Genomic DNA, 13,423 nt, shown 5'->3' on the forward strand with positions numbered 1-13,423 from the left:
CCCGCCGCCGCCGCCGCCTCCTCCTCCGCAGCCGCCGCTCCGCCCGCAGGCTGCGGCTAGACGGCCCTCCGACGGTCGGCCTACGAGTCCCGCTCTCCTCTCCGCGGGGACCCCGCCCTGCCGCCTCGATCCCGGCCTCTGCCCCCTTGGGAAACCACCCAGCCGCCCCCCTTCGGGAAACATGGGCTGTTGAACGGGAAAAGCGAATCCAGAACCCGGGAACTTCATTCCTTTCCTTTCCTTTTTTTTTTTTTTTTTTTGTGGGTGGGAGGGTGGGCTTCCTTTAAGAAGTAATTCTTATTAACACGATTATTTTCTTCTTTTCCCCTCCCTACTGATTCTTCCCATTTAACTCTCTTTCCGCCTTCTCTACCCGGGCGGGAATTGTTTCCACGGTGAAATGAGTGAGAACCCGAGTGATCCAGTGTCTCCCGTGGTGCGAGTGAGTCGCTGCCGCTGAAGGCGAGAGGTGGGGGTGGGAGCTGGGGGTCGAAGGCAGGTGATCCCCGGGCCCGGCCTGGGACGTGGGAGAACCCGCCACCTTTGCCTCAGCCATGCTCACACGAAGATAATCGAACTCCCCACCATCCCGAACCTGAACGGGGTCAAATTTATACAGAGGGCTCCCCGGGGAATGTAGAACCCACCTCAGGGCTGAGGGTGCTTGGATCCCGGGCATTAATCAGGGCTAATCACAGAGCCGGAGTAACTTAATATCGTTTAATAGATCCCCCTTTCCCTCTGCCATCATGGTTCTCCTTGGCAGCAGCGTTCGCAGCCGCCTGAGGGTGAAAACGTGGGTGATGGGGAAGTTGGTAATGACTCCGCTGTTTTTTCTCTTGGCTCCTTTGGGCAACAGCTGTCCGCCCCCGGTATACACTGTAGTTGATTGCAGGGAAACCCTGTACCTCTCCCCTTTCTCTGCTGATTTTGCACTTTTCTCTTTGCTCACCACCAAGTGTAATCAATAGCAAAGCACTGACAGTACATAGCAGTAGTGAAATCTGAAATAACTAAGAATTAATCAGGTACTACAGCCATGGATTTGGCTGGGTAAAATCCAACTGGGGATTTCAGTTTCATTCACCTACCCTGTTTTGGTGGTTTTCAGTTTTTTTTTTAATTTTTGTTTTTTTTTTTCTTTTCTATATTTGGGAAGCAACATCACAATTTTCCCTTCTTTTTCCTTAATCCCTTTAAAAGGGGGAAAATCCGGATGGATTTCAAGGATTGGACTGGTGTCAGCTGTGTTTTATTGCACACCTAAATCCTGATGATAGGTTTTTCATTTTCCCCTCAAAGCCTTTTATTTTGGCAGTTTAGCCAAATGTGTTTTTCAGAAAGTTAGTTCGAAGTTTTTTCTCCTCTTTCTTTCCTTCCTCGCCTTCCCCTTCCCCGACTCTTCCCCTAAACATTATTGTCCAAACATGACTGGACAGCAACTTTTGTTTCTTGACCCTGTGGTATGACAGTCTGCTAATATTGCCAGAAGGTGCAGTTTGGGGGTTACAGTTGTGATTTTAGCTATTCAATCATATTAGCAGGAAAAAAATGACTTGTTTCTGTTGTACTTGAGTCTTAAAGAAAAGTGCCCATAGTTTAGTGACAATTTCCAAAGGCTTTAGTACCACCTGTATTTCAAAATGGGGGACCCAAACTCCCGGAAGAAACAAGCTCTGAACAGACTACGTGCTCAGCTTAGAAAGAAAAAAGAATCTCTAGCTGACCAGTTTGACTTCAAGATGTATATTGCCTTTGTGTTCAAGGAGAAGGTAATTTAAAGTTCTTAACAATTAGCACAGTGATTTTTGTAGGTGCATATTTGTTTTGTGAATATTAGGTTTAACAGTATGTGGAGAAAGACTACTTTGGTTTTTTTGCCCTTGGGGTGATTCTGTGAATTGAGTCCTTGCAGAAAATGGAGGGCCTTTCTATATTAATTGACTTTGAAATATTTAATTTAGAATACAGTTTTAGTTGATATGGAACTGAGTAACTGTAAAACTTTAATGTGGAACAAAAGAGGGAACTTTGTAAACTTAGAAGTAGAACGTCTTAAGTGTTATATCAGGATCAAGTGTTAATAGGCTAAATTAGCCTATTTCTTCAAATCTTAATGGTTTCATTTCTGATGATATAGTTAGTGAAACAATACATTTTGATTTTTAGGAGCAATTAAATGGTAAATTTTTGTTTAGAATTGCTACTTTTTTACAATTAAAAGTGACCTAAGAGGACTTGGAAGTGTGTGTGTGTGAGAGAGAGAGAGAGAGAGAGAGAGAGAGAGCCACTTGACAGTTAAATATCAGATGAGAATGCCATGAAAGCCAGGTTTTTTTTGAATTCAAAATGGACATTCATCAACAGCTTTTGACATAAGATTGGGTTATGAATAAAGGAAGTACAACTTTTGACTTTTGCACTAAAAGTGCTAGTCAGAAATGTAATCTTAGTGTAATACCTGTTTAGTATTTGGAGTTTCCACCGGTATTACCCCAGTCTTAAGTATTTTTGTATTGAAGAACCTTCAGCTGTTAGGAGTATTGCTGAGTGGTTTCAGAGTAGTTTGTGCTGAAGTATTGAGGATGAATCATTTTCACATTTTTTGGGTGTGTGTGTGTGTGTGTGTGTGTGTGTGTGTGTGTGTGTGTGTGTGTGTGTGTGATGCCATATTTGATAAGATCTGATTATCTTTTAGTTGATGGTATTGCTGTGTAGGTTCTCTGAATGCAAGCTCTTAAGTGTCAAGACTAGGTAGGTCTTTGCACATAATTCATAGGATGCCCCAAGGGCCACTATAAAGTGTTGTTATATATGCATTGTTTATGCAGTTTTATAAGTTAGATTGGTAATGAGCATTTTATCTTAACTAATTTGGAAACACAATTTACTATACATTTCCCCTTTTAAACATTAATAATTGTAGTCAGATAATATCCAGGAAAGGCAATTAAACTTGATACCATTTCAGGGATAAAATAGTTAATTTGTTTGAATACTTTGTGTTTTAAACTAGTGAGATTTTTAATTTAGTTGCCTGTAGAAACCAGTTAAGTGAATTTATGTCAGCACTGTATGTATGTATCACTGAATTTTTTTTTTCTCTAGAAGAAAAAGTCAGCACTTTTTGAAGTGTCTGAGGTTATACCAGTCATGACAAATAATTATGAAGAAAATATTCTGAAAGGTGTGCGAGATTCCAGCTATTCCTTGGAAAGTTCTATAGAGCTTCTTCAGAAGGATGTGGTACAGCTCCATGCTCCTCGATACCAGTCTATGAGAAGGGTAAGTTCTGGAAGTCTTGACTTAGGAAATAAGTTTGTATGAATTAAAGTTTGCAGTTTCCCCCTGAAAGTGGGTAATCATCTTTGTGCTTAGAGACATCAGATGTGTAATGGATGTAGTTTTTTGCCTTGACAGTTCTTAGCTGGATAAAGCATGTAAAGGTTAGGTATTTTATATAAAATTGTTTTTAAATACCTTGAGTACTTTTTTAAATTGACTTCCAATAAAAGCATGGGTCACTTTGCTTAGATGGAATGATAATCATGTATGTGATTACTGTGAATAATACATTACTATTTGTTGGATTTCTCTTTTTGAGTAGAGAACTAACATGTAATGAGAAATCTGTTAAACAAAATATTGCTGCCAACCTTCAAAACTGAATTACATTGAAGTTAACCTGGTATGTAAAATTAGTTAAAGCAGAGGAAGCCTGGAGGTAGCTATCCTGGTCTGGAAGAAGTGCTTTGGCCTTGGGAAACAACGTGGAATATGATGCTGGGAACAAGAATGGAGAAAAGTAGCTGTCTAATTATAGCACATCAAAATATTTTATGTAATAAGAGTGCTTCCTAGAAATTTGGGGACTTTTTTGCCAAGTACATTTGGTTTTGAAAGATGGAAATAAAGGCATGGGCACTAATAACATTAACTCTTTAGCTGGAATTTATCACTTTTTTTTGTATGAGGAACATTGAGCTAAATGACTGGATTCTACAATATAAAAATTAGTATTAGAGCAGTAAATAGATTGTATGCAGTCTGTTATCCCTGAAGGTAGAAAATGAAAAATAGTGGTCTTTACACTGAGAGGGATTCTGTAGTCAAGCCCTGTATTTGTACCTTTTGTCATACCACTTTGCTTCTTTAAAACTTAAAAAAACAAACAAACAAAAAACCTTTGTTGTTGTTTTTCTAGGATGTAATTGGCTGTACTCAGGAGATGGATTTCATTCTTTGGCCTCGGAATGATATTGAGAAAATTGTTTGTCTCCTGTTTTCTAGGTGGAAGGAATCTGATGAACCTTTTAGGCCTGTTCAGGTATTTTATTCTAAATAAAGTAGTGAGCACTTCAGTGACAACATCTGTAGTAGGGTTTAACTTAAATTCCTTGGGAATATGCTTATTTCATAAATTTTCCTGGTCTTTTTAAATATATCATTGGAGAAGAACAGAATTTATAGAATCTTTTATTAACATCTTGCAGACTTTTTTTCCTACCTCTGACAAAGTCTCATGTTGCCTAGACTAACCTCAAATTGCCTGTGTACCCAAGATGATCTTGAACCTCCTGATCCTCCTGGTTCCGTGCTTGATTTATGTAGCTGGATATAGAACCCAGGCTTCATGTATCCCAGGCACTCAATCTACAGAGCTACAGGCCCAATCCTCTTGCCTGACTTCTGCCGTTTTGGAATATTAAGGGCATTTATCAACTGGGCAGTGGTGGTGCATCAATGTGAATTCAAAGCCAGCCTGCTCTGCAAATCGAGTTCCAGGACACACAGAGAAACCCTGTCTCAAAAAACCAAAGGGGAAGAGCATTTATCTATGTATTGTTCCTAATTTTGTTCATAGTGCATTTTGAACACAAGAAAGACAAAGGAAATGTACTAAAATGCCAGTTATGGTTAGTTGTAGGTCTAATGAATATAGATAAATACCAGTATCTCTCTCTCTCATATATATATATATTTATCTATCTATATCCATATCCCCATTACTTTAAAATTAGAAAAATGGTGATGTATCTGGTACTATTTTAGTTAAGCATAGAGAACTAAATTTTTGAATTATTGACTATAAAAATTGTCATAACATTTTCTTACTGTTATTGGGATTATTTTTCTAGATGGATGTGAGATTAGTACTTAATAAGAAAAAAAAATCCATAGATTAAATATTGGCAAGAGAATTACTTTTTTTTTTTCATTTTTTTTCTTTTTCTTTTTTTTTGGGGGGGGGCTAGCTAATACCTAACAGCCATGAATGTGCTAGCACAGCAGTTCTCAGCCTGTGGGTTATGATACCCACAAGTCACATAAAGGATATCCTACATATCAGTAGCAAAATCACAGTTGGGTCACCACTACATGAGGAACTGTATTAAAGAGTTGAATCATTAGCAAAGTTTAGATAGAACCACTGTGCTAGAAAATAGTACTTGGTTCAAGTACTATTATTTGAAGTCATGTCTATATTTGAAATCATGTCTAAAGGTTATTAAAAGCCAGTGTATTAATCTTTGTCCTAAATATTTAATATTTATATACACATTTAACCTAATACTAGTGATAACTAGATAACTCCTTTATGCAGAAAAAGAAATGAGACAGTTAAAAGAGAGGAGTCCAGGGTTGTTCAGCTAAGAGCACTCAAGACAAACTGTAAGCCAAAATAAACCCTTTTTAAAAGCTAGGAACTAGGGAGCTGGCTCAGGGGCAAAGAGCACTGACAGCTCTTCTGGATCTGGTTCAATTTCTAGTACTCATGTGGTGGCTCGTAACCCTCCATTTCCAGGGAATCCAATGATTTCTTCTGGCCTCCAAGTGCACTAAACATATACATGGTGCATGGGCATACATGTAGACAAAACAGCCATATACAAAAGACAATAAGTAAATTAATAAAAGTGAAAGTAAGGTAAAAGTAAGTTAAAAGCTTATACTCATGACTCACTGCCTACTATGAGAAGTTCCTTGAACTAAATTATAGGTTCCTTGAACCTTCAGGATTAATTATAATATACATGTAATAACTTTGCTAATTTTATAGCTCATCTGCAGTAAAATAAGCTAGTAATGTAATTTATTCCCTTAAGTAATTTAAAACAGGCATCTGTGTGTTACATATCTTATGGGGATTGGCTCTAAAACCTCTGCAAATGCTCACTTTATGTTAAGCAGCATGGATTTGCATATAAATTTCTGTATACTGTGAATCGTCTCTAGCTTGCTTATAACACTTGATGAAGAGCACATAAATAGTGTTACACATATTGTTTTGGAAATAATGAGGGGTGGGGAGTTCAGTACTGATAGGGTTTTATTTTTCTCACATTTTCAGTATGGGATATTGAAGATAGATAGTTGGTCCATTCTGTATTCTAACCGAACAAGGCCATGGAGCTGCTGGCCTTCCCAGCTGTGAACCACTTCCTTGGAAATACTCTTAGTAAACTAACTCTGCTTCTCCCATTAAAAAAAAAAAAAATACGGGGACTGGAGAGATGCCTCAGCCGTTAAGAGCACTGGCTGTTCTTCTAGAGGACTCAGATTCAATTCCCAGCACCTACATGGCAGTTCACAGCTGACTGTAACTCTTTCCAAGGGATCTGACACCTTCACACAGACATATGCCAGCAATACACCAATGCACATAAAATAAAAATTATTTCTAAAAGTCGGAATTGAGAGGGCTTAAATATAAAGACAAATGAAAACAAAACTAACTCAGACTTTAAAAACCAAAAATTTGAAACTTGTAGATCTGAGTATATCTGTAGTGATATTTAGTAAGAAGTAAAGGCTATTAATGTGTCTTTGTCATGCTTAGTACGGTGACGTGCTGGGAGGGATTAGAGTATTTTCATTACTTAAGAGAATTCCTTTATATCTTCCTTATGCCAGTTTTGTTTGGTGTGGAACATTCCTTCCCCAAGAAGAAATTTAGTAGTATATAATTGAAATGCTATGGAACTATATGGTGAATCTGACTGCTTTTCGTTTCAAGTAGTGGCTGTTTTTACCAGGATTTTTTTTTTTGGTTTGCTTGTTTGTTTTTTGGTTGAAATGGGGTCTTACTATGTAACCTTGGCTCACCTGGAACTCAGAAATCTGCATGCTTTGCCTCCTGAATTGGTGGAGGGGTTAAAGATGCGTGTCACCACACTCTAGCCCAGATTGCTAGATTTATAGTAAAAGCTATTGGGAGAGCTGCAGTCATGGCTTAGTGGGAGTACTCTCCATGTACTCTAGGCCTGGACTCATCCCTAGTGTCACCTAGAGAAAGGGAGAAATGAATAGTAAAATAGGAAAGAGTCCAGAATTCTTTTTGGAGTTTCCAAGACAGGGTTTCTCTGTGGCTTTGGAGGCTGTCCTGGAACTAGCTCTTGTAGACCAGGCTGGTCTCAAATTCAGAGAGATCCGCCTGCCTCTGCCTCCCGAGTGCTGGGATTAAAGGCATGTGCCACCAACGCCCATCGAGCCCAACATTCTTTCCTTAGTACTCTAGCGCAGGGTGGGGTTGTTAAAAAATACTTGATAGTAAAAACTAAATAGCAGCTATTCATGATTTTACAGTTCTTGGCAGCAGAAATTGCTTAAGACAAATGGACTGTAATAGTTTACAATTTTGAATTCTCTTTTAAGCCTGGTCTTTTGCCCAGTATTTACTCCCTTCTACTGCCCCGACATGTGGAAGGATGAAGTCGACTAATTCCATAATAGTAACTTTGTTTTTGTCTTCTATAACAATTTGCTTTTTCAGAAGCCCATTTGTAGAAGTGGTCCTATGTTGCACATTGAAGGCTTTGCATTTATTTCATTTGGTGCATTAGGTTTGCTTTTCCTCTTTAACTCTCTGGTGCAGTGGGTTAGAGCCTTTATGTATGGCAAGGAAGCTGAAGTTTCAAAAATTATTTTAAAATTACAAAATTATGTTGGAGCATTATTAGTAGAATTTTTTTTGTAACAAGGAACATGTCCTGTGTTTCAAGAGATCAAGATGGATGTGATTTGGGCATTTGAAATGGGACTGATGTTAACTGAAGTGAGAGAGAGGGTGTGTGTGTGTGTGTGTGTGTGTGTGTGTGTGGTGTGTGTGTGTGTGTGTGTGTGTGGTGTGTGGTGTGTTGTGTGTTGTGTTGTGTGTTTGTTGTTTTGAGACAGGTTGGTTATCTTATTCTTCTGCCTCAGTCTTAGGACTGCTGGAATTACAGGCATGTGCTACTTATTATGCCCAACAAAAACATTTTAGTTTGATTTTCTTTAAATGAACTGTTTTCTGTTGTACACAATTTAAAAAATTAAGTACCTATGTGTGTCTCTTGTTTTCGTATTGGTCAGCATACACATTCATATGAAAGCAGGGCAGTAGCGTGTAACTACATAAAATGTTTGTATTTTGTAATTAGGCCAAATTTGAATTTCATCACGGTGACTATGAGAAACAGTTTCTGCATGTACTGAGCCGCAAGGACAAGACAGGAATTGTTGTCAACAATCCTAACCAGTCAGTGTTTCTCTTCATTGACAGACAGCATTTGCAGGTAAAGAATTTTTTTTAGGACTAATTTGGGATTCATTTGAAATTAAGAAACCTGTCTTAGGCCCCTCCAGAGAAGTTCCCAGACTTTGTACTTTATGAACACTTCCTGCAGAACAAGCTTTACAAGTCCCTGCTCAGTGGATGGCCATCACCTGGGAGCTCATTAAAAGGAGATTCTCAGTTCTCCACTTCTAATTGATCAAAATATGTATTTTAAGTAAAAGCACTTGTGTGTGGGAGGTGAGGGGTGCAATTCTGCAGGTATGTATGCCTACTTGTGGGTGTGGTTCTTCAGTCAATGTCCAAGCCCTAGGGGTTCTTCTGGATCTGCTTTGTGAGAACTATGCATGCCACTCAGATCCTCAGACTTGCTGTAGCAACCACTTTACTGACTATCTCCCCAGGGCTAGTAGACCTTTTAAATGTGAATCTTTTTGGTTTTTCAAGGGTTTCTCTGGCTATCCTGGCACTCACTCTGGAGACCAGGCTGGCCTTGAACTCACAGGGATCTGCCTGCCTCTGCCTCCCGAGTGCTGGGATCAAAGGCGTGCGCCACCAACACCTGGCTTTTAAATGTGAATCTTAAAAAAATGTATAAGAACTATTTCCCACTTGATCAGCAATCCATGTATTCATAAAAAAGCTTCAACAGGCATTTTGCAGTAAAAATTCAGGCTGACAAATGGGAGGGCTAGCTAAGGCTGTTACTTGTCAACAGCAAGACATATCCAAAGTAGAGAACTAAGACATCTAAAGAGACAATATGTCCTGAGAGACATTCAGTGCGGCTGTGTGCCTCAAGTCTATGGCACAGGTGGGTAGATGTGCTGAGTAGATCTTGACTTCAGAGAATGCGTGTCTGCTGGTGTTAAATTGCACAAATCATACTCACAAAGTTATTGTGATTTAGATTTTGTGACATTTTAAATTTTTCCTGTTTTTGAGACAGGCTGTCTGTACATAAGCCTCTAAGAAACTGAAAGAGATCTGCCTGACTCTGACTCCCTGAGTGTTAGGCCCTTTCAATTTCTCAGTATCTACTATATAGAAAAGAAAAGGTTCAGGACACTTGATTTCAAAATTGGAGTTTCAGTGATCATTAAGAATAGAGTGGAGAGATAATAAAGCAACTTTAAGTAAACTTGGAAATCAAGTTAAAAGTTGGTTGTCTCAAAATAAATTTTAAACAACAAACAAAAACAACAACCAAGTTGGCTATTTAGAAACAGATCTGCACACTCCCCATCTGAGAGCAGACAGGAAACTTAGATCTTGATTCCCTGCTAGAGGGACCCGATTGTGTGTTCTTCTTTGGCGCTGGTTCCAGGGCTGGAGGTCAGGGCACAGGACTGTTCTAGTGACTTCCTAATGTTTAAAATATGCATAAATTGTCTATGCATTTATTTCAAACATCTCTTATTTTCTTCCATATCCTGCCTAGATAGGAAACCACATATCTCTTGCTATGTACCCTTTATTAGTGTGCCATGGGCCTTAAATTGTGAGGGGCTGACAATTTTAAAAGCTATTACAATTATTAAAAATTCACTTTCTTCTAGACTCCAAAAAACAAAGCCACCATCTTCAAGTTATGCAGCATCTGCCTCTACCTGCCACAGGAACAGCTCACCCACTGGGCAGTTGGCACCATAGAGGATCACCTCCGTCCTTATATGCCAGAGTAAATAAGAGCATTGACCAGCAAAATGGAGAAGACCAGAGAATGCAGCAGCGATTTTCTTTTCTTGTTTTCTTACCACTTTTCTTTCAGAGTTTAAAGAAAATGGACTCATGCACAGAACACTATGCATTTTGAAACTTGTTCATCCTGGATTTATTTTAATCATTTGTATCACAGAACTTTAAAAAAAATTAGATGTCTTCTGCACGGACTGTGTGAAGGAAGGTGCTTTGCAGATTGCTGCACTGCATCAGCATCTTACTAAAATGTGAAGGAAGGACTCTTGTACACTGAAATGCTTAATGTATCTGAAAGCACAGGTGATGCTCAGTGTTGTGGTCTTCATGTTTGTGCTGGTTTTTGCCTCTGACATCTTTCATCAGTATTGAGGGTGAGAGTGAATGTAACAGGTATAAATAACACTTAAAAACTTAATAGCTTTGCTATAATCACCGTTGTTCCAGAGCACTGTCAGATTCATTCTAATGACCAGAATGGTTGTTACAAAAAGAAATTACAACCATGGGAAAGAAATCTTAATGAAAAAAAGCATCTCATTGAGGTATTTCTGCCTCGTGTGCACTGGGCCATGTTTGTTTTCTTGGTACTCATTAGTACATGTATTTTTTCCCAGATCTCTTTCCCCGAGTTGCTGTTATAGAGTACTCTGCTGTGTGCAGATGCATTTATACACATTAAAGCAGATCTGGAGTCTGGCGTGGCTAAATGCAGCTATAAAACAGGAACATTCATAGCTGCAAAAACCATCATAAGTAGAGGACTTTTTGGTTTTTCTTTTGTTTTTGGTGTTAGAAAATTTAATTACAAATAAAATTCCAGTGAATTTTGCAGAAATACTGGTTTCTACACCATCCTAAAGAAGTTGAGTGTTTGGAATAGAAAAAAATATTAAAAGTGGGGATCTTACATTGTAAAATTAACCAGAGTGTCAAGAGTTCTAAAAGCAGAACTCAATTGTGCAATGAACATAAGGAAAGACTACTGTATAGCTTTTTTATTTTTACTTTTTTGTTTTTTGTTTTTTGTTTTTTTTTTTTTTTCTTTTAAATGAAGAAAGGCTTTGCTTAAGGGTTGCATACTTTTATTGGAGTAAATCGGAATGATCCTGCTCCATTGGAGTAAAACTAGTGCTTACTGGTTTCCATTTGTATTTAGCTTCTGGTTGGAATTTGGAAAAAAAAAATGAAACCTAAATAAAATAGGTGAAAGCTTCCTGGCTATTCAGATGAATATATAAAATCTGCAATGTTAACTTTTTTATCCCATGTCTTTCATCACTTAAGGTTTATTCAGAAAAAAAGAACTGGCAGTTGTAACTTGAACAAGAACCTAAGACAGAGTTGGTCAGCTTCAATAGCTCCCTGCCCTTTGCTTTGTTTCATAGAAAAGGAAAAAATAACCATTCTTAATGTAAAAGGGCATTTTTACATGTTCTCTGATTTTGTTCTCTGACTAGTTCGAAGGTAGAATCAATTTGATACAACATTTTCAAAGTTTCCTTTTTTTGTTGTTTTTCCAGACAGGGTTTCTCTGTAGCTTTGGAGACTGTCCTGGTACTAGCTCTGTAGATCAGACTGGCCTCTAATTCAGAGATCTGTGGGCCGAGTAAGGGAGTCCACAGATTCTGAATGAAAGAAAAATATTTATTTGGCAGAACATCCACAATTTAAAGATATGAGGAACAGGATACTGCTATCAGATCACTACCACCCAAGAGAGCTAGAGGTTGCTCTCAGTCCACACATAGCACCTGAGGCCCTGCCCTGAAGGGACTGGTACCTATTGGCTGAATTGAATTTCCATAACAAATCCACCAGCTTGCTTCCTGAGCACCACCACTGGTTTTGAAGGTTCCCTAAGGCCAGGCATTGTTCTACAGCTGTCTTTAACAGCTTGGAGTGGAAGTAGACATCCAGGTTGAGAAATTTGCCCAAGCTCATATAAGTAGAGGATTTAAATCACCAGATGCCAGTGGCTTTTTAAAATCCGTTTTACTGTTACACTGTTACTGTTGAACATATTAGGTAATTCAGTAGCCATTTTAACTCGGGATGATCAGAAAAGTTGGCACGAACAATATGGGATGTTCTGGTGTAACACATTAAGATTTTAACATTTTGCACATACTTTTCTCTTTGCACATATTTGCCCAACCATTGCATTTGTTGCACACATTTACTTTTTGCCCTTTGGTACTTATGGCCATGTTACAAGTAAGTATAGGATTTGGTGATGGAGGGGTGTTCCTGGTTACAATATCTTACAGTATTATTACCAAGCTTCCAACATGACAGTATACCATTCATGTTCTAGTTAACTGTCTCAGAAAATTCAGTTTGTCTATGGTTAGCTTGACTTTGTACCCTTCAGGTTAATATCCAGAAACATGCCATCTGCTCCTTAAAGCTAACTTTGGTTTATGCACTATGTACTTTACTGCTAGTGACTGATGGCAGACAATATGAAAATGTCCATGTTCCCCCCCTACACCCCCAGTTAATGATGAATCTTAGTGTTCAACCAAGCCAATCTTTTGAAAGTTTTTCACACTTTGTGTATAGGTGTTTTGCCCTGCATGTATGTCTGTATAATGTAAATGCAATGTGGAGGTCAGTGCTGGGACTCAAACTCAGGTCCTCTGGAAGAGCAGCCAGTACTCTTACTTGTGCTATCTCCAGCCCCAACCAATCTTGATGGTTGCAAAACAGATTTTTCAAATTACTCTCAACGTGTTTCAACATTAGCTCTGCCCACCATCCATAATATGCAAGATTCAGGTTTCTAGCACTTTCATGGATAAATCATCCCTGAGTCCCAGCCTACCTGTCCTTTTAGCAGGAAGGGATAGAAATCAAGATGTAGATTTCCTGTTTGTTCATGGCTGAAGAGTCTATAGAGATTTGGTATCTAATATAGGTAACTTTTGACCTCAAGTGTTTTCAAGTCTACTGAAAGCTACTTTGTCTTTCCACTCTAGATCCCTGATAATGAGGAAACCAAGAGTCCTCTTTATTTTTTACTGTTTTTAAGACAGGGTTTCTCTGTGTAACAGCTCTGACTGTCCTTGAACTTGCTTTGTAGAGCTCAAACTCACAGAGATCTGCCTGCTGAGTGCTGGGAGTAAAGGTGTACATCACCATGCCTGACCTGAGTTCCAATTTTTGAGA

The 13,423-nt window shown here is 38.7% G+C and overlaps 1 protein-coding gene across 1 annotated transcript; it reads left to right on the forward strand.

The window, feature by feature from the left end:
- Positions 1-908: 908 nt before the first annotated feature.
- Positions 909-11,469, forward strand: C3H6orf62 (chromosome 3 C6orf62 homolog). The gene is made up of 5 exons (XM_027409335.2): positions 909-1,772; positions 3,109-3,285; positions 4,205-4,327; positions 8,421-8,555; positions 10,114-11,469. Exons 1-5 carry the CDS (start codon positions 1,644-1,646, stop codon positions 10,237-10,239), a joined length of 690 nt encoding a protein of 229 aa, XP_027265136.1. The 5' UTR covers positions 909-1,643; the 3' UTR covers positions 10,240-11,469.
- The last annotated feature ends 1,954 nt before the right edge of the window (positions 11,470-13,423 follow it).

This window comes from Cricetulus griseus, chromosome 3 (genome assembly GCF_003668045.3).
Source record: "Cricetulus griseus strain 17A/GY chromosome 3, alternate assembly CriGri-PICRH-1.0, whole genome shotgun sequence".
NCBI lineage: Eukaryota > Metazoa > Chordata > Mammalia > Rodentia > Cricetidae > Cricetulus > Cricetulus griseus.

What these genes read in the sequence shown, in the direction of transcription:
- C3H6orf62 (XM_027409335.2), top strand. Translation starts at nt 1,644, where the DNA reads ATGGGGGACCCAAACTCCCGGAAGAAACAAGCTCTGAACAGACTACGT. An exon ending in CCTTTGTGTTCAAGGAGAAG is followed by an intron (nt 1,773 to 3,108) that starts GTAATTTAAAGT and finishes TTTTTTCTCTAG; the next exon opens with AAGAAAAAGTCAGCACTTTT. An exon ending in AACCTTTTAGGCCTGTTCAG is followed by an intron (nt 4,328 to 8,420) that starts GTATTTTATTCT and finishes TTTTGTAATTAG; the next exon opens with GCCAAATTTGAATTTCATCA.